General features: G+C 40.9%; 1 protein-coding gene across 1 annotated transcript; it reads left to right on the forward strand.

The window, feature by feature from the left end:
• The first annotated feature begins 5352 nt into the window (after window positions 1–5352).
• LOC133793718 (uncharacterized) lies at window positions 5353–6403 on the forward strand. Its single transcript, XM_062231014.1, has one exon. The coding sequence runs from the start codon at window positions 5436–5438 to the stop codon at window positions 6231–6233; it is 798 nt and encodes a 265-aa protein (XP_062086998.1). The 5' UTR covers window positions 5353–5435; the 3' UTR covers window positions 6234–6403.
• Window positions 6404–21472: the final 15069 nt, after the last annotated feature.

Genomic DNA, 21472 nt, shown 5'->3' on the forward strand with positions numbered 1-21472 from the left:
CAGTCGGCATTGTTGAGATCTCCTCTGCATTGAAAGAGACCAGTGAATGAGGTCTGGCCACTCCCATACGAGGTTTTGAAAAACTTGGTCTTTGAAGATTGTTGAACCAGAGAACCCTAAAGAGACGAGAGGGTTTGGGAATAAACCCAAAAAATTAAACTGAATATATAAAAAAAAATTGATGGGAATAGTGGGCTTTATGGGAAGCCTTTGGGAAAGTGTGGTGGGTTGAATAAGAAGAGTCTTGCCATAATCATAGTTGCTGAGATTTTTGGTGTTGCAGTGTTGTTGTTGTTGGCTTTTGAGCTTTGGTGGTGGTACCATTTGACCGGAGCTTGTCGAGGGGGTTGAGACTCTACCCATGGCGTCGACTGGAGCTTGTCGCAAGGCAAGGGTTGCGGGGAGATGAGGTTGAAGAAGACCTATGGGGTTGAGGGGAGAAGAGGTTGAAGAAGACCCATGGGGTCGGGGGTGAGGTTGAAGAAGACCTTTTTTTTTTTTACAATCAGTTTAATTTTTTTAATATATTTTTAAATTAAAATTTTAGTTAACTAATTTTTTTTAAAAAAAATATTTTTATAATATTTTGTTAAAATAAAAATGATTGGGCCAATCAGGTGCTGCCACATGGCTACCACGTTGGTCCCTAATAAGAGTTGACGGCCAGGGACCAACGTCTGCACTAAATTTGTAATGGTAGGCATTATTGCCGCCAAAATTTTTACATGAGCATTTAAGTGCAACAAACTTAACTACATAAGCATTATTGCCGCAAATAACCCTTTTGAAAACTAAGCAAATAGTAGCATTATTTTGGAATGTTGGTAAATGATGATATTTTTTTGGATATATGAGCCTACACTATGCATAAATACCCAAATTTCTCTTTATTTATAGTTGTATAAAGTATAATATTGTCCACTTTGGTCTAAGTCCTTATGAATTTGTTATTGGGTTATACCTAAAAGATCTCGTATCAGTGGAGATATCTCTACATCCTTATTTACTCACAATCTTTCCCAAATCTAGTCCATGTGGGAGACTTTGGTTGCACACACAACAATCCTTCACTATTTACCAATCAACACCACTATCTTAAGAACTTTGTTCTTGCTCAAGTCAACTTTTTTTCCTTTGTCTAACTGAGCTCATCTCATAGTAATATTACCGAGGCTCACCAGATTCCATCTTTGTTTAGCATTATGAGGATTCATCCATATGGCTAACTTTGGAGCCTATCTCCAATAACTCTTTGTTAGGACATTAGACATTGTTGACGGTGAGAACTCGTCAATGAAGTTGAGTTAGAAAACTTGTAAATTTATAAGAAAATGAAGAACTTGGAGTAAGTTGCAGAATAAAAATGGAGACAAAAAATGTTTGCATTGCTTTGAAGTCTCAACTTACAAATGAATTTTTCGATCCCCTTCCTTGGTGAAGTGAGGTCCTATTTATAGGTGAGTATGTTTGGCTCTAAATACATTGTGGTCCCTAATGGACTAAAAGATGTTTATGCAGGCTACAGGTGATCGTGATGCAGGTGGTAGTGGTGCAAGATGAGTAATGGTCGGTCCTAGTACGTGGTGGATGTCTACAAGGACGCCCCTGACATGGTACCATGTTGTACCTCCACTACTTGTCTAGTATGTATGTCAGATGCATGCTGGAGTAGGCTCTACCATCCTTGTACTTCTATTACTTGTCTGGCGTGGATATTGTGTCCTTACTTTGACTCTTATTGGTTTGTAGGTGCATTCCGTACCTATACGAGCTCCTCAAGTCATATGGAGGTTTTCACCGTCCCAAGATACCTTGTTTCTACAAGTTTCAAGTATTGAAATCCTTATATGTTATCATGGATGACACACTTAGTTGTTCCCACCATTTATGACTTCTTACCAAATCATTATGAGGTCTTCTCTAACCTTCCTCGAACGCATGTGTCAAGAGATCCTTGAATTTCCATCTTGTGAGGCCCATTGGTGAGGATGTGCCCCGTTAGTAGCGCATACTTCAGGGAGGGATAAGGCCTCTTCGACGAGGCCTATGTCGTATGTGATGAGACACGACGCCTTGTGCGCACGCCAGGGGGCGAGACGTGAAGGCACGAGAGGAAGGGCCCATGGATTATGGCGACTTAGGCATGAGAGAAGGATCTCCCTGGGCGTGGGACAATGGTCTCTCAAGGCACGAGGCGACATGTTGGCCTATGCGCGAGACGAGGGTCTTGCGTGGAACAAAAGGAAGGACCCGCGGGGCTATGGTTTCGCGAGGCAGCATGGTGGCCTATGCGCGAGACGAGGGTCTCGCGAGGCACGAAAGGAAGGGCCCGCGGGGCTATGGTCTCGCGAGGTGGCATGGTGGTCTATTCGCGAGACAAGGGTTTCGCGAGGCACAATAGGTTAGGCCCATGGGGCAATGGTCTCGCGAGGCGAGGGTCTCGCTTGGTGCGAGGCGTGGGCATGTCTGGGACCTCGTGATGATGCAACCAAGGTTGCGAGGGGCGAAAGTCTCACCATTTGACCCAAGGTCTCCCGGGACTACCTCGTGAGTGTGTCATATTTTTGGCGTTCACACACACCACCTATCTCGGCATATTATATTGTCCATTTTGGGCGTAAGTTCTCATGGATTAGTTTACTCTTGGTTTATACTCAAAAGGTCTGATATCAATTAAGATATTTGTCCATCCTTATATACCCATGATGATCCTTCCCATTTCCAGCGAATGTGAGTCTTTGGTTGTACACCCAACAATCATTTTTTATGTGATTTGGTCTTTAACACAACTTACGTCCACGGTAGTGCAACTATTTCTTCACTATCAATAATAAACCTAAATGGTTACAAGGTGTTACAATTGAAGTTCTTGAAGAGAATTCATCTCCAACTTTCTTCCCGCTTTCTCATTTTTATTCCTCCCAAGCCCAACCTTTTATTCTCTCAAAGTCAATAACACTGAGGACAACAAAGTAATACAAATATTTTTCAACAGCATTTCAACTCTATCTCTATGCCTAAAAAGACCTTATAAACACCCATTAGGCATCCCAAATGTTTGGACGATAAAACACCAATAAAAAATCAAGCAAAACAAAATAACAAACTTAGCTACCTTGGGGCTACAATCCAAGGCATGAGGCCACGACCTAGAATAAAGCTCACCGCAGCCTCAAGGTAATTTGCCAAACATCAACTTTTCTGCAAACAACAATAATTTTGCCAGTCTCAACAACGTTGTAACAAAAGTTTTGCACAACACCAAAAACTTGCAGCAATGGGTTAACTTTTTGAGTTAAAACTCCAAACCCTTCAGAGGAATCCATTCACCAATTTTAATAATATAACATGCACAAATTATGTTTTTATAAAGATTTAAATATTATTTTATATTTGAATTAATTAATATTTTGTGATATGTTATATTTTATGTATAAATTTTACCAACATAATAAATTAATTTATTTTGCTGTTTTTATACTTCAAGATTTATTTACAATATAAATTAATAATTGAAAAAATTAATCATATAATCGCATCACATTACACCATCCAATACATTTTAATCACGTAGTAAAAAGAAATCATTTAGATACATTTATGGAGCGGTTAATTTTCTTTCACAAATTCACAAAACATAACTATTCTAGTACCTGTACTATTTATATTTTTCAAGATAAATTTTGTGAAATAGGGAATTAAAAATGGAGCTAGTGGATTTGATGAGTTGTCTCCACACATACCCCATAGAGATCAAGGCAGTCTTAAAATACACAGCTTATCTCCCCCTTATATCATTAATGAAAGCTATTCAAATGTGCAATTGGTCTTAAGTCTAAAGTGACGGACCTACCACAGCATAATTTGAGTACAAACAAAGGAAGATTAACAAATAAATTGGTAAAAGAGAAGAAAGGAGAGGGTGAGCGGCCCATGGTCCCCATGGCATGCGTAGCTGAACTGGCCCAATGGGCCCACCACCGGAACTCAAGAGGTAGACCAGGAAATTCTGTATGAGCCTCTTTGTCTCCATGTTTGGGAAAGACCAAAAATATTTAATAAAATTTTGTGTATATATACTTTGGTCATACATGTTAGTCACCCAGTAGGGCCTTTGCTTCCGACAAAACAAAAGAAAGACTATCTTTGCTCACATCCGTTATCGGTTTTGTAATAGGTAACAGGGCCCAATATGCTACTAGAATTGCTTGGCCCTTGTTATCTTTAATTTTTTTCCTTATTATTATTTTTATTCTAAGAACTTTGAAAAAATCTCTTGTGCTTTGTAGTTTAATACAAAGCGAACCAGAATTTTTGGGGGAGTGTGTCCTTCAGAGTATAAAAATAAGAAAAGAAAGATAATTGAGATTAAAGGGCAAATCCACCGAGTTAGAAGGAATAAACAAAAGATGAGATATTGAACAAACTCATATTCATATATACACATTCGTTTTGTTTCATACATAATTTTATTTGATAGAGAGAAAAGGTGTCATCAACCAATAAGATTTTTTAAATATATAAAATATTTGATTGAAATATTTATAGCCGCTCTATTGTTGTCGACAAACCCCACCAACTATATTTGATCAATCATCACGATTTCACAAAATCTATCATATATATTTTAGGAGTCGTACTAATTATAAAAGATCAAATCAGTTGTACTTGCATGTAATATGTTTTCTGTCAACTTTTTCTCTTCTATATGTACAAGTTATATACATTTATAAACATTGTTAAGTTCTGATAATATGTTAATATTAGATAAATGTGCATATGTTAATTGAAGCACACCCTCAATTAAGCTATCATAAAAATCGTCCAGGACACATGAGAGTGTGATAATTCACAGTAACGTGACATGTTTATATTATCAGCATGTCATGTGGGCAGTTAGATGTACATTTTTCCGACATCTAACAATGCACACGATTATTAGTAAACCCAAAAGTAATGATTTCAGGAGCTTATTATTGAATCAAGTAGTCGACGGCGATGCATAAGGTTCACATATACTTTTCTACAACGTGGGGATAAAGCTTGACTGGATTTATTGTGATGTACCTCGCGGCTGGGACATGATTCACGTACCACGCTAATTTTTTAACATCTCACATTACCTAATATTACAACAAACAATAGGTTAATTAAATTGTTCACACATGGTTTAAACTATGGTTTGAGTTGGCAAATTATAGTATTCAATAATTTATACCACCAATATACTAATGTATTAATTTGTCACAATTAGTTCGTATAAACTAACTATTACCCAATTGAGGGTAACTAGATATATTATGCGTCTCACAACATTTAAATAATAATAATAATAATAATTATAAAGGCCCATTGATCACTACTATTTCCCATCATCATATATTTGCTTAGATGTCTCTTAATAATACACCTCAATCTAATAGCTCTGATATCTCATGCAACCAAACAACACACAATTACAAACTTTCATGGAAACCCGTCGTAAAAAGAGCACATCCGGCGATGGGTTTTCTTTCCCGAGCACTCCGGTCCCCGAAAGTCACCCCCACAACCGTCTTGGCTCGTCGGATGACTTCGAGTTCGGAAGCATTACCCCAGACTCACCATTCAGCGATGACCCCTGCGAAAATTCTCCGGCCGACCATCTCTTCTTCAACGGTCGGCTACTTCCACACGCTTTTCCATTCCGGCCGAACAGTGGTGCTAATTACGGCGTCGTTTCGGAGAACCCTCGTGCGATGTCTACGAGTCGAACAAGCAGCAGTAGCAGCAAAGACTCGCTCCTGTCGTCCCGTAGCAACAGCACCAACAGCAGGAGTAGCAGTTGCAGCAGTAGCGCCAGGACGAGCTCAAGCGACAACTCAGAGAGAAGACTGTTGTACCGTCAGAGAAGCAAAACGACGTCGGCTATGGGGATAGATCCAGGACACGGTGGTAGTAAAGCGGTATCGGCTCAAGTGTACGGCTATTCTCAAAGGTGGCAATTCATGGCACCAGTTCCTGCTTTAAGCCGAGAGGCGTCACTGCGGCGGAGGAAAGAGGTTTCGGGGAGTCACAATAAGAATCATAATGAGGACCGGGGATCACTACCCAAGTTGAAAGATCGGACCGCTGTCGTAAGGCGGCCGCGGTTCGGCCGAAGGTTTTTCCGGTGGTTTTTGACTGCCTGTAAAGAGTGTCATGCTATAGAACCCTCCAAAAAGAAAAAAGTTCGAAATGTCAAATTAAAATGATTTCTCTTTACATCTTTGTTACTTTTACTTTTTGACCTTTTTTTTTTTTTAATTCCTTCGTACTTTTGATTTTTATATATCATTTTATTTTGATTAGAGCGTGACATTTTTGGATATAGCAATATTGGGGTGTGTGTGAGTTGTGACAACTGGTTCACTTTCACAGTTCACATGATGAGTCTTGGTCTATTATTCGTTATTAATATTCGCGCCATTAATTTGAGCAAAATTAACATCGGTATCATAGCAAGTGTCGGCGACTCGGCCAGGCCAAATAAATTTGATTATCAAAACATTACATGATTCAATTTCATTTACGTAATCAATTTTTTTTAGTTGTGATCAACTGTTTTAAAAAACAAAAGCATTCTCTTTCAAAAAAAAAAACAAAAAACAAAAAACAAAAGCATTTGGTGTATAATTTTAGTCCACTTTATTATTATTCTAATATAAAAACTCTAGAAAGTAGCCTATGTTGAAAGCTAACTGTTCATGAAAGTCACTTTATTATTATTTTTCTTTAAATCTTTTTTTCTTCAAACCTCATATTAATAATTAATACTGATAATTAAAAAAATAGAATAGCGTGTTTTTCATGGTAGACAGACAGGCGAGACATAAAATTTAGGAAGAGTCCATTTTTATTCTCTCGTATTATTCTATATTTTTATGCTAAATTGAACACTATTCTACACTATATTATTATTATTATTATTATTACTTATACTATCTTATAGGCATACCAATTGTACCTGATTTTAATACCATCTTTTTTTTTTTAATCTAGTTGCGTATGTCGATTTTTAACATTTATAGTGGATTGCTAATATTTTTTTATGTTATGTAATTAAAAAATTGAAATATGTATTTTTTTTTAAAAAGTAATAAGTCTAACAAACTATAATTTATAAAATACAATCCAATTTAGCATTATAAAATATAAATCACTTTATAAGCATATAGACACTAAAATTTTGAATAAACTTTCACTCTTTATCTTGTTTAATTTCGTTTATAATTTTTACATTTCAAAATAAAAGTCACTTAAAAATTCCTATATTTTTTTGTTATTATTATTATTATTTATCTCATAGCATGATTCATGTACTCTTCATGCGGTGCTTATAGAAATTTGCTAATCATCAGTCTCGCGTTATGAAATTAATAACAGAAGCTTGTAATTAAATTAACTAATTTATACATGTGCAAGATATATAAATATTAAAAAAAATGGTTATATATAATAACTTGATTTCAATTATCGGATCTATAATCTAAAAGTAAATTTACTTATTTTGGAAAATTAATATCATATATACTCATGATTCAAACTAAATTGTTATTATTTTCTCAAAAAAAAATTATTATAATAATTAATTCCAAATTATTAATTATTTATTCAATTTCACTTTTTTTTTTAATATTTCACATTTTCAAGAATCGAAATTTAAAAATTAAAAACAAATCATCCTTTACCAATTGGACAAATATAAAAATATATATAATACTTTATTCTTATTATATGTTTACTTGTAAATTCTCATTCTTCAATATTATTTTAATATATATATATATATATATAAACATAATGAATTATCATTTTCCTTATACAAGACTAGTCCTTATTATAGGGTTTTTTTTTTCTCTCTCTCTATCTTTCCGCTACCAAGGATCTTCTAAAACCTCCTTCACCTCACTCAGTCATGGACTGCCATTAGCTTTGGCTTGTGGCTAATTATCCTTGACCGAGAGAGACAATCGTTTGATGCAAAGGGATGGTTGGGTCCGACGCTTGCACTACAAGAAAAAGAATTTACAACGACGACATCTATTGCGACGACTACAAAGTCGTCGCTGTATGTAGGCAAAATCCATAAAAAAATATTTTTTCTTAATTTTTCGTCGATGTAGGTTCGTCACACAACACAGGACCAGGACTTCCAAATTCCTGATACCCTACAGCGGGAAGTGACTCTACGATGACGACATATCGTCGCTGTAGGGTCTTCGTCGAAAAAAAGGGAAATTGTAACGCCCTAGTTACTCCAAGACCGTTATTGTGGACTTTAAACAGTGCTTAACTCGTTAAACAAGTCAATTGGTTATAAACGTGCATCTAGGTGTTATTAATAGGCTAAGGTGAAAATTTTCGATCAAAAGGAATGGATATATTTTTTTTAAAACATTAAACTGTACATGAGCCCATAAAAGTGTTTACAAAGTTATTTACAATCCAAAATGGTCATTACAGTATAAAAATTACAACCTGCCGACCTAAGCGGCAAAAATAGGGTTAACTCCTAGTTCCTCTAAGAAACACCTTGGCCGTGGTAGTCAAGCAGCCGCATATGTACACATCGCCACCTATGCTCTCCACTCAAGGCTGGGTGAGCTTTTCTTTTCCTTTACCTGTACCACATAGCACCCGTGAGCCAAGGCTCAATAAGAAAACTTATTACCGCATGTATGTAATATCAATTAATGATTCTGGTAATCATTCTAGGGCTTGCTGCCTAATCAGATAGTGAGTTACACTTTGGGGCTCCGCACCTTAATTAGATAGATGACTAATAAGTCTATCTCTGGGGATCTGCTCCCTGAATAGATGACTATTAAGTTTATCTCTAGGGATCCGCTCCCTAAATAGATGACTATTAATGTAACGCCCTAAAATCCAGGGACCATTACGGTGTGCCTTCATTTTTCCATGATCGTGTAACTAAGTATGATTAGCGGTTTAGAGATTAAATTTTTTGGTTAAGATATAACGTTTCACTAAAACGTTTACTGTATACATTGGGATCCCAAAAATATAACTTAAACGTTAATTATAAGAAAATATTTACAACTAGCCGATCTAAGCGGCAAAATAGGGTTTAACCCTAGTTCCTCTTTAAACCCTCGGCCGTGGTGGTCGAGCAGCCGCATATGTACACATCGTCACCTAAGCTCTCCAACTCAAGGATGGTCTAGCTTTCTTTTGCCTTTACCTGCACCACACAGTACCCGTGAGCCGAAGCCCAACGAGAAAACTCAATATGCTCATGAACAGTAATAACATGTCATCAAATCATAATGTGCATGCCTAGAAAATATAGCCCTATTCAATCATGCAAATAAGTTCAGATAATGATGGGGTATCCAGGATAAGAAATCCTGCCCTCTTGAAAGGATGACTATCAAGTAAATCCTAATCAGATGAGTGATTTAACACTGGTGGTTCCGTTAACCATAATGAGTGACTGACAAGCAAGTCACCACAGGGCTCAGCACCCACAACCATGTGAATGATGATCATTATAATCATATAGAGCTTATAGCCCTTAACAGATGAGTGAATATCACTTTGAGGTTCTTTTTAACCATAATGAGTGACTGACGAGCAAGTCACTAGGGGGCTTAATACCCACAGCCATGTGACGAAGTAGTCACCTGGGATTTCTGGCCATGGCTCTAATCAGATGAGTGACTGACGAACAAGTCACTACGGGGCTCGGCACCCACAGCCATGTGACGAAGCAGTCACCTGGGCTCAGCACCCATAGCCACGTGACTAAACAGTCACTGGGGCTCTTTGGCCCTGGTTCTAAATGACTAGCCTAGGCTAGACAAGCGCTTTTAGTTTTCATCGAACTTGAGGTTGGTCTGGCATTAATGCTCATTTGAGTCATTCAATGTAGATGTTGATTAGATCTAATCTTTATTGGCTTGCATTAAACACGCTAAGACTGTTCTTGACTTTTTAGTCAATACCATGTGACCAGTGCTCAATATTACTGCCGAACTTCACAAGTAGGTCATAGCTTCACAGTTAATACTGACACCATTGCCAATTCTGACTATTTAGTCATTGCCACGCACAAGTAAGCAATGCTACCAGGCATATATCATATGTCAAATATCCAAAAGTAGGGCATTCAGCATGCTTACTTGACAGTTGCTAGCATAATTATGATCATGCATAAACACAGAGACTCAAGCTCTGATCAATCTCACATTCAACATTCATGGCATGCCCTAATTACATGTTTCTCGTGCATCACATGCATCACATACTGGTTGCATTTTTCTTACCTCTGGTTCGAGCGAGAAATAATAATTGAACGACCTTTGAGAATGATCAATCCTTTGATCCCTTAGCGGTCACCTAGTCATAACCAAATATGGGATTCCATCAATAAAATCAATAATAAAGGTTCCCGGACCAAGACCTAGCCTCCGGGACATCAAAAACCACACCAACTACTTAATTATATAATCAAAAGTTCTAACTCAAAACTAACTCCAAAAATAGAGTAAGAAACTAGAAAATTGAACTAAAACCTTACCTTGAACCCGAATTGAATCCTCCTCTATGGCTGAACACAAGCCCAAACCATCTAGCCTTAATTCCCACACTAGAATCCTTAAACTTGAGCTTTAAAATTCAAAGAGAAGGAAGAGGAAATGATGATCGGTTTGAAGGGGAGGTGATGCTCTGTTTTTCTGCTGCCTAAAGCTTCTTAGGGTTATAAATATCCTTTAGGTCAAAAGACCAAAATTACCCTAGGCTTATCTTCTTTCCTTAACAACCCCCAAGGGAAAAATTATCCTTTCCCATCTAATTCTGCTAATCATAATTAACGTCCTCCAATTCCCATTATTTCCAATATTCTCAAATGCTAATAAATCACAACCCATTACCCTTTAATTCCCGGCAATGTTTTAATCACCAAATTACCCCGAGAGTTACCCCTAGCCTTGAAACTAACCCAGTTATGATCAGACCGAAAACTTACATTCCATGATCGTCTCATGCCGAATGGCTCGAACAAATCCACATATAATGTGGCATTAATCATAATTCACCCACATGCATGAAAATACACAATTACGCCCTCAACGATCCAAATTACCAAAATGCCCTTATAATTAAAAATGGACCCATATGCATGCATTTATCATCATATCATAACATAATTGACATAACACATGCATATAACTATTTAATGGCATAATAAATCAATTATGGCCTTCCCGGCCTCCTAATCAAGGTCCTAAACCTTATTAGGAAAATTTGGGGCATTACAACTAAGTCTATCTTTAGGGCTCTGCACCCTAAGCCATGTGACATTTTAGTCACCTAAGCCTTTTAGCCCTGGCTCTAAGTAACTAGCTTTTAGACCAGACAAGTGCTATTAGTTTTCTTCGACCTTGGAGGTCGTCAAGCATTTAATGCCTATGTTGATTAGATCTAATCATTTCGGCTTGTGTTAAACACATTAATTCCGTTCTTGACTCTTAAGCCAATACCATACGACCAGTGCTTAGTACCACCACTGATCTTGACTGATAAGTCACATCATCATGATCAATACTAAACACCATTGTCATTCCCTGACTAATAAGTCAGTGCCATGCACAGATAAGCAAAGTTGCTATGCATTTACTATGCAATCAATGTCCATATGTAGAGCACTCAACATGCCTCATCAATAACGATGCATGTCACATACTGGGTGCAGTTTTCTTACCTCTGGTTCGAGCGTGAAATAATAAAAGAACAACCTTTGAGAACGATCAGTCCTTAAGTCCCTTAACAATCACCTAGTCATAACCAAATATGGAATTCCATTAATAAAATAAATAATAAAAGGTTCATGGTCTAAACTCCACTCCCGGAGCCTCGAATCGTACTAAAACGATTAGTAGATTTGATCTCGAGCCTTAGGAAATGAAAACCCACGCTTAAACCTTATGAAAAACCCCTCCTGGCACAAAAGGAAGGGGCGGGTTGCGAGGCGCGCCCCCAAGACAGAGAGCATCTGTCTAGGGTACCAGGGGCGGACCACGACTTGACCCAGTGGGTTGCAGTGCACCTGCTTAACAGAGCCCAAGGGAGGCTCTGGAATGGGTTCAAGTCACGACTTGCATGAACTCGGTCACAACTTGACCCTGCGAACCCAGCTCCCCTGCCTTTTTCTCAATTTAAACTAGCTCAAACCTTCATTAATTAAATCCCAAAATCACACCCAAGCATCAACACAATATATACACCTATTTAACAACAAATCTTGAGCTTTAAACCACCCAAAACAACAACACATATACAAATCCATTACCAAAACCTCAAGCTAAAGAACTATCCTTAAAATAGAGCAAAACCAAAAACTATGGCTGGAATCTTACCTTAAACACAGGCTTGAATCCCCTTCAATGGCTGATCACTAGCCTAAACCCTCAAGCTTTAATTTCCCTAGCTGAATCTTTAGGTTAAGCTTCAAAATTCCAAAGGAAAAGAGAGATGATCGAGAGGTGGAAGAAAGTTACTCTGTTTTGGCTGCCTAAACCTTCTACAACCAGCCATCTAAGTCTATCCCATGGTCAAAAGACCAAAATGCCCCTAGGGTCAATTAATACCTATATAGCCACCCAAGGGCAACCCACTTATCCCGCTAATCATAATTAATGTCCTCCAATTCCCGTTATTCCCAATATTCTCAAATAATAATGAAATCATATCTCATTACCCATTCATTGCCGGTAATGTACTAAGCATCAAATTACCTCCAGTCTTACCTCGAGCCTGGAAATTAATCCCGCTATGACCAAACCGCTAACTTGCATTCTAGGATCGTCTCATGCCGAATAGCTCGAACATATCCACATAATAATGTGGTCTCATCCATAAATCACAAACATGCACATAAATATACATATATTGTAACACCCTACTACCTTAGAGCCATTACTAAGTGAGTTTAAATGTGCAATTAACTCGCTAATCGAGGTTTTAAGACAAAAGTGTAATTAAATCATAATCAAAGTCATAAACTTGAGAATAAACCTTTCATTGAAAATTATAAGACATATAACATTTGGGATCCCAAAAACATTGTTTAGAAAAATATTTACAACTCAAAACTTAGTTAGAGTCGACTAAACGACAAAATTCAAGTTTTGTACAAACATCTCTCAAAATACCCCTGGCCGTGACATCCAGACAAACCAGACATGTAAGTGCCGCTCGTCCTACTCGCCAAACTCAAGGTTGATCGACTCTCCCTTTGCCTTTACCTGCACCATAGAGCACCCGTGAGCCGAAGCCTAGCAAGAAAACCCTCACAAGCAGATAATAAACGTATATCAAACACTTAATATAGAATCAAGCCAACACTAGGTCATACATGTACGGCCATGCCGTCCCATGCGCTTTACCAGGCCCTGGGTTCACGGTCTAAACCGTAAGGATATCCCAGGTATCCCTTGGGGTCTCACCCTGGCAACTCGCACTCCGCGTGCTAAACGCTGCACCCGGCCCCTTGCCGTTCCCGGCCTTCGCCGTTCCCGGCCTTCGCCGCTCCCGGCCTTCGCCGTTCCATCAATAATATATACACATAATATACTGAACAGATATTAAAACACACATAAATTCAGTCAAAGGGCCATTCCCCGCAACACAATCATATAGGGCCGAGCCCTGCAACACAAGCTCTATGGGAACAGTAGTTTTCTTACCTGTGTCCCGAGCTTTCTAAGCACCAATGTCCCGAGCACAGTTCCCTAGTCCGAGCCTCACCGAAATCCTACTCACAACGCATTAACAATTTCATCCATCAAGTTTGTTGACCCTGATTTTGGCAACTGACACAGAGTCAAATTTTCTTGATGTGGACAAACACGTTGGAAAGAATGTGATGGCGAAATAATAAAGAACACAAGGGTTTATAGTGGTTTGGCCCCAGAATCTGGTAATAACCTACGTCCACTTGAATTTTTATTGATATAGAATTCAAAGAAGTGATCAAAGAACTAGGGTTCAATGAGTTTCACCAACCTCTGAAGAACAATACAATATATCAAATAGGATAACTCTAATCTCTAATGATCAGAAAGCAAGAAAGAAGAAAAGGATCCTTGTCCCTTGAGCCCTCCTTCTCTATTTATAGGCTCAAGGAGGATTTACATTAATTTGTTACAAATATCATTTCCTAAATAATTGGATACTCAGGAAATCATGGGAGATAATTTCGGATACTATCATAACTGCATAAGATCTTTTCTGCGCATAGAACTTGTACAACCAGGCTGGTCGTATGAAGAGATCGAACGTCGTGACATTAGATGTCGTCCTGGTCGATAGTCGAGCACGAATTCTGCCAGATGTAGCCACATGTACTAAATGTTTGCCATGTCATCCATGCTTGTTTTTTGGACAACATTTGCTCCCCAAGTTTGTTTAGTGCGACCAGCAATGAAGAAACTTTAAGGAAGCAACCGTTTATATCCCCACGATGTCTGTCAGAATCCCCGTGCGTTTTTGAAAATCGCGACATGATTATGTCTAATCAAGCCCTTTCAGTTCTCAAGAAACAAATTGACGACTTATACACTTCCTCACGTTTCGAGAATTAAAAAATAATGATTACTACTTTTTAGCCATACCTCGGTCTCCATAAATACCTCATTTTCATTCGCAAAAAAGTTTTTCTTACCATCTTTGTCAAGAACTTCAAGAACCTTGCCTTCAGAGCTTCGAAACCAGACAGTTGCCTAGCCGAGGATCTTCCCGACTCGAACTTTTTTATTCTCTTCCGAACCTCCATCTTTGCTCAGGTAATCACTCTGTCTTTTTTAGCTTTTCATTATACCATGCATGCGTTTCTTAGTTCTGTAATTTCTGTGTTCTTAAGTAGGGTTTTATGAGGATCTTTTTGTATGAACCTTCCATTGCTTGGTAAGAGGGCGTCTTTATGCCTTGTATAGGTTGGGACCTAGATTGATAGTTAGGATCATAGGTTTAGGGCGTAAGATCGACGTAAAAATTCAATCTTTAAGATAGGTGAAAAAACTGAGTTTTTTCCCGCCCTTTAGGAGTTGAAACAGTTCTCTTTCAGAAAACAGTTTTTCTTCCTTCCTGATCCGTTTTTCAAACCGTTAAAGCCGAACTTAGCGTAGGAGTAGGATGCTGCTGGTTTTTGAGACGCGAGCAACATTATCCCAATCTTCTACACTACTTCACAAATTGTGTCTTATCTCCTCCATTGTCTGTTTGAAGTTCTTATGTAAGACCCTTGGGGAGGAGAAAGACCTATTGAAGACAATCTCTTGGCTCAACTACTCGAAGGTGAAGAGAACCTATCTACCTTGATACAGGAAATCCCTTTTTCTCGCCCTAATTCCAACTGTCCTCCAGTTCCCAACCAAAGAATGGCCTGAACAAAAACCAAAGCTCGAAAAAGGAAAAACCCTAACTCCCCAAGCCAGCCTTCTGCTGATGCCCCCTCGACCAGTGGTCGAGGCGAATTCGCTCCTGAGACCAATGTCCAAAGGTGTGCCCGCCCCCACCATGTCGACCAGCCAGACGTTGCATGGCACGTCGTCCCTCAAAGTACGGTGACATTGCGGATGATTACCAACTATTTAAATAGATACAATCTGATAGGTGTGACCTTAGTCAAACCATCTATCGACCAGCGCGCCAACCTGCCAGGCGGGGCTTACAGCGCCTGGTCGAGGTTCCACATTAAGGCAAGTGCCACCCTGTCTTTTCACTCGTTTTTTCAGGGGGTGGCTAATTACTTCGGAGTAGCCCCCTTTCAAATCACCCCGAATGGATATAGAATGCTGGTCGCACTCTATATCCTTTATAAGCTCAAAAAATGGCCAGTACTTTCCCCCCACGAGGTTAATTTTCTTTTTGACCTTAAGTCTAACCCCAATCAAGATGGTACGGGGTTTTTTCACTTCTGCCATCAGGAGTCTGGACGCACTTTTTTGTCTAACACCACCCACATCTCTAATGTGGGGAAGTATCACCACGAATACTTCCTCACTCCTGACCTTGTTGCGGACAACCTGGCTTTCACCCGAGGAGGTAAAAATTCTTACGCGAGTAACTTCTTTACTTAGTGTCTTTTTATCATAATATCTTGACATCTATCATGTTCCAGGCCCGTGGCTACGTCCAACCCCTACTCCAGGGATGGATTCAAGGGCAACACTCTTAGCCAGCATGCCAAATGCTGATAAGAGTGTAAAAAACTTAGCCAACGAGGCCAACCTTAGACTGGTCGGCCTTTGGGGCTCTCAATCTGCGATGAACGAACCCTCGGTGGGCGATGTTCAAGCCGACGCGGAACCCGAACAGGAACCCGAGCAGCAACCTCAAGCGCCTCCTTGGAGGCGGCCAACTGGGGTTACGACCAGGGAACCTACCGTCCCCCCCCCCCAAGCGGAGGAACCTTTAGTCCCCAAGGGCAAGGGAAAACAAAAGGCTGTCGAGCCTACCGAAATTTCTGACGATTCGTCGGATGTAAACGGTACAATAATCTCGCTTTTAAATCATTTGCCAATTCCCTCTCATCTATTTGATGGGGATGACAACTTTAGGAATGCTCCCTCTTTAAACTCAGATTTCTTCCAGGAACTAGGTAGTTCAGTAAATATTGCTACAACCAGTAGTTGTAGCTCGGGTACTTTACTTGTAATCCTTTTACTTTTATCTCTGTTCCCCCTATGACCATTTAATCTCACTTCTCGAGTTATTTCCCTTTGTGCAGGTATGGACTCTGGAGACGTCTTCGCTCATTACGAGGCTTCCGCTGCCTCTTCTGTCCCAAAGAAGGATAGCAAGAGGGCTCGAGGGGAAAGCAGCAAGACCCCTCGAAGAAGGCTCGAACAGAAGATACTCCAACCGTCGTCCCTTCCAAGGAGAACATGACACCTCCGCCCCCCACCGAAGAGTCGACGCCCACGCCTGTGAATCCACAACCCTCCTCTAGGGCCGCTGACAAGGAGACTTTGGACAACCTGTCCGAAGGCTCCTTGTCCAGCCTTGTGGTCGGGTCGGCCAGGGAGCGGATATATAATCTCTCGAAGCACAGACGCAGCCAGGCCGCCATCAATGAAACTGCCTCAATGGAGGTCGACCAAATCATCAACAGAGGGTTGAATGAGATAGTCAGCGTAAGTCATCTTCTGCTACTTCATCATTTATGTCTGACTTCTTTTCCTTACTTTATCTCATTCTTTGTCTTCAGGGGCTGCTGTCTTTAACTGCTAGCTAGTGCCGTGCCGGGGCGTTGGTTTCACGGGGACAGAACTTCGAATCCAGGCTTGCCCAGGCTAAGCAAGCTCTTGAGGATGAGAACAACAAGCTGCTCGAGGAGAACAAGGAGCTGTCCAAGCTGAATGAGCAGTTGTGCGAGGTCCAAGCCACTCTCACCAAGGAGCTTCAGGACAGCCAAGGGGCCATGAAGAAAGCCAACGAGGAGCGGCAGAAATGGAGGGAAAGTTCTGTACTTTTGACCCAAGAGTGCAAGCAGCTTAAAATCGATCTGACCGCCAGCAGGGATGAGGCGAAGAAGCTTGAAGAGCGGGTGCGGGAGCTCGAGGGGCGAGTGCAGGAGGTTGAGGAGGAAGGGGTCATGAACTTGAAGAAGTATAAGGAGGCCACCCTCCTCTGCTTTTATGACTTCTGGAAGCACAACCGGGAGGCCAACTTCAACTATCTTTCCGAGCGGTTGAAGAGAACTTTGATGGTACAGTGCGCCACCCAGTTGGAGGCAGAGAAGAAGGCTAAGGCTAAGGCTAAGGCTCCTGCTGCTAATGCTGAAGCTGGTCCTCCTGCCAACCAGGGCACTCCCCCTAATCTTCAAGACCCTCTTGCCCAGTAAAATTTTTTCTTTTATTTTTCTTTTATGGCCCACGGGTTTGTTTGTAAAGACAATTTATTCTTATTGCTGCAAGGGTAGCTTTGTTACTTATAACTGAACAATTACATCCGAGCGATACTGCTCGCGGTGTAAAAGCTTTTTACTTTTAATTGAACAATTACATTCGAGCAATACTGCTCGCGGTGTAAAAGATTGCCTTATTGACATTATAATTTTTTATTATAATATCTGTTCGCATGACCAAACTTAGCATAGTACTTGGGTTTGATTTAACAAAACATAAGTTTTGAAAAATACTCTAAGTACCGTAGCATGCTTTCACTTATTTTGTTCATGTGTTTACATACCCTTTGGTATGCTTTGCTATCGATGTACCTTATGTGCCCCCCAAGTGATCGAGGAGCTTTAGGTCCTTGGTCACTTTCCTTGACCACGACCTGTGCGAACCTTACTGCTCGATAGTAAACATAACACTTATAATACAGCAAAACAACACACGTAATGAACAAATACTTGTAAAAAAAAATTTACAAAGGTTGGCAAGAATGACTGGCTGCGCATAGTCCCTTATAATCTCGTATTTAAATGGACTAAACATGTCTGTACGAGTGATCTTTTTTTTTTAAAAAAAAAAGATCTTAAACTTATAAGCGATTAGCCATACAACGTGGCTAACCCTTTTTCGAAACTTGTAAAAAGTAAAAATTAATACAAGCTAGTCCTTTAAGAAGGACTGTTCACTGATAATACTTGCGCAGGTGTTCTCCATTCCAATAGCGTGGAACGAGATCTCCATTTAAGCGTGCAAGTTTATAGGAGCCCGGATGAAGGACCTCTTCAATCTGGTAATGTCCTTCCTAGTTTGGTCCGAGCACTCCAGCAGTGGGGTCGTGGGTATTCAAGAAAACTCATCGTAGCACTAGGTCACCGACGTTGAATTTCCTTTCTTTTACTTTTGAGTTAAAATACCGGGCGACCTTTTGCTAGTACGCAGCGACTCGGAGTTGGGCTCGTTCTCGTATTTCTTCAATTGAGTCTAGGGACTCCATCATTAGTTGGCTATTCTGGCTTTGGTCGTATGTAATGCGTCGATGTGAGGGGGGATCTAATTCGACGGGCAACATAGCTTCATACCCGTATGCTAAGGAAAACAGAGTATGACCTGTTGCTGTTCGATGAGAAGTTCTATACGACCAGAGGACTTCAGGCAGCTGTTCTGGCCATGCTCCTTTAGCGTCTTCAAGCCTTTTCTTCAGAGTGTCTTTAAGCATTTTATTCACTGATTCGACCTGCTCGTTTGCTTGTGGATGCGCGACTGAAGAAAATCTTTTGATAATCCCGTGCCTTTCGCAGAAGTCGGTGAATAAGTCACTGTCAAATTGGGTGTCATTGTCTGAGACAATATTTTGAGGCAAACCATATCAGCAAACAATGTTCTTGATGACAAAGTCAAGAAATTTTTTGGTCGTTATGGCAGCGAATGGTTCAGCTTCGGCCCATTTGGTGAAGTAGTCAACTGCTACAACTGCGTACTTCACTCCGCCTTTTCCCGTTGGCAGGGATCCAATTAAGTCTATACCCCATACTGCAAAAGGCCAAGGACTCTGCAATTACTTTAACTTGTTTGGAGCTGCGCGTGGGATTTTGGAAAATCTCTGACACTTATCGCACTTTCGCACAAACTCCATTGAATCTTCGTTCATAGTCGGCCAGAAGTAGCCTTGCCTTAGAATCTTTTTCGCCAAACTTTGCCCCCCAGCGTGATCCACGCAGAAGCCTTCATGTGCTTCTTTCATTAGCTCCTTAGCTTTCTCTAGTGTAATAGATCTGAGCAGTGGCATGGAATACCCTCTTCGGTATAGAACGTCATCGACCAGTATATACCTAGCAGCCTGCCTTTGAAGAGTTCTGGCTTTGTTTCTATCTGCTGGTAGTACACCATTGGTCAGATACTCCAAGTAAGGCACCATCCATGTGTCTTCTATTCGGATTTCCATACTGGTTTCAACTGCTCGTATGCTTGGCTCGCTCAATTTTTCTACTGGCACAATATTCAAAGTGTCAGCATCTTTCACGCTCGCGAGTATGGCTAAGGCATCTGCGTTCGAATTCTGATCCCGAGGTATCTGCTGGAGGGTATACTTCGTGAACTAGGCTAACAGATCTTTTGTTTTGTTCAAGTAGGCCACCATTTTCAGACCTCGTGCCTGATATTCCCCTAGAACTTGATTCACTACTAGCGGTGAATCACTGTAAATATCCAACACCTTTATACTCATGTCTTTTTCCATTCTTAATCCAACGAGGAGTGCTTCGTATTCGGCTTCATTATTTGACGCGGTGAAGTCGAACCTAACGACGCAGTGAAATCAATGCCCTTCTGGCGTTATCAAGATCACCCCTGCTCCCGCGTGGGATTCGTTGGATGACCCATCTGTGAATAACTTCCACGAAGGAGCTTCATCTTGAGGCTCAAGCGCACTAGGTTTTTCGCATTGCTCGTTGTCTGGGAGTTCGGTGAACTCTGCAATAAGATCAGCCAAGACTTGTCATTTTACTGCTGCTCGCATAAAGCACTGGACGTAGTCTTTCAGTGGTTCTCCGTCTTGCTGGCATATTTCAACCAGCTGATTTGCCTCAGTAAAACTCCTTCACGAACATTTCCCAGGAAACTATGCTTGCAGGAGGGAATTTGAAAAACCACTCCTGCGCGGCGTCAGAAAGTGTTGCAGGGAAGATTCTGCACCGAACATTTTCGGACACTTTCTGAATGTCCATTTGTATCTCAAACTTGTTGACGTGAGATACCGGGTCACCATACCCATCAAAATTTGGAAGCGTAGGCATCTTAAACTTGCTAGGAGTTTCTGCCATAGTTGTCCTCTGGACGAAAGGAGTGCCTTTTCTCCTACCGTGGTCGATATGAGATGTTCTTCCCCTGACCAGCTGCTGCACTGCCTGGTTGAGGGCATCTATCTGGGCTTGCACGACACCAGGAATCGCTGTGGCCTCTGGTCCTGGGGGGACGTACTCGTCGTGCCGCTCGCAGCGATCGTTGAGTACATCTCTCAAATCTTCGTCTCTCCTCCGCTGCTCGCTAGCTCCGAGCCAGTTGAAGACGTTATTTTGTCTGGGCTGCCCCCCAGCATCCCGTTTGTCGGGTTAGTCATCCCTAGGTGGCTGGCTTCTACCTCACCTCTTTCTTCATTCCTCCGACCGACATTTCCTCTGCCATAGTCGGCCTCGTTATAACCATGGCCATCTCTAAATCTCGATTGGCTATGGTGGGATCGACTGTTCCCTCTGTTGCCTTCCCGGGCTAGAACCTCTTGAGCGTTAGAGGGTGGCCTGCATTGGTCGGTAGGTCCCGGTGCATTATCATGCCGTGGGGGGCCTCGGACCGCAGAGCCTAACTCTGAGTTCCTCCTGTTACCAGGTGGACGCTGTCCTTTGCTCGAAGGGTTTGGCTCGTCGCCCCTGTGGCGTCTAGGACTGCGAGGCGGCTGCCCGGCCCTATTCTGCCTCTGTTGCGGGGGATTGCTGCGACCAGCTTGGGATAGAGGCTGTGCCTCAGGGTCCAGC

The sequence above is a fragment of the Humulus lupulus genome, chromosome 8 (assembly GCF_963169125.1).
Source record: "Humulus lupulus chromosome 8, drHumLupu1.1, whole genome shotgun sequence".
NCBI lineage: Eukaryota > Viridiplantae > Streptophyta > Magnoliopsida > Rosales > Cannabaceae > Humulus > Humulus lupulus.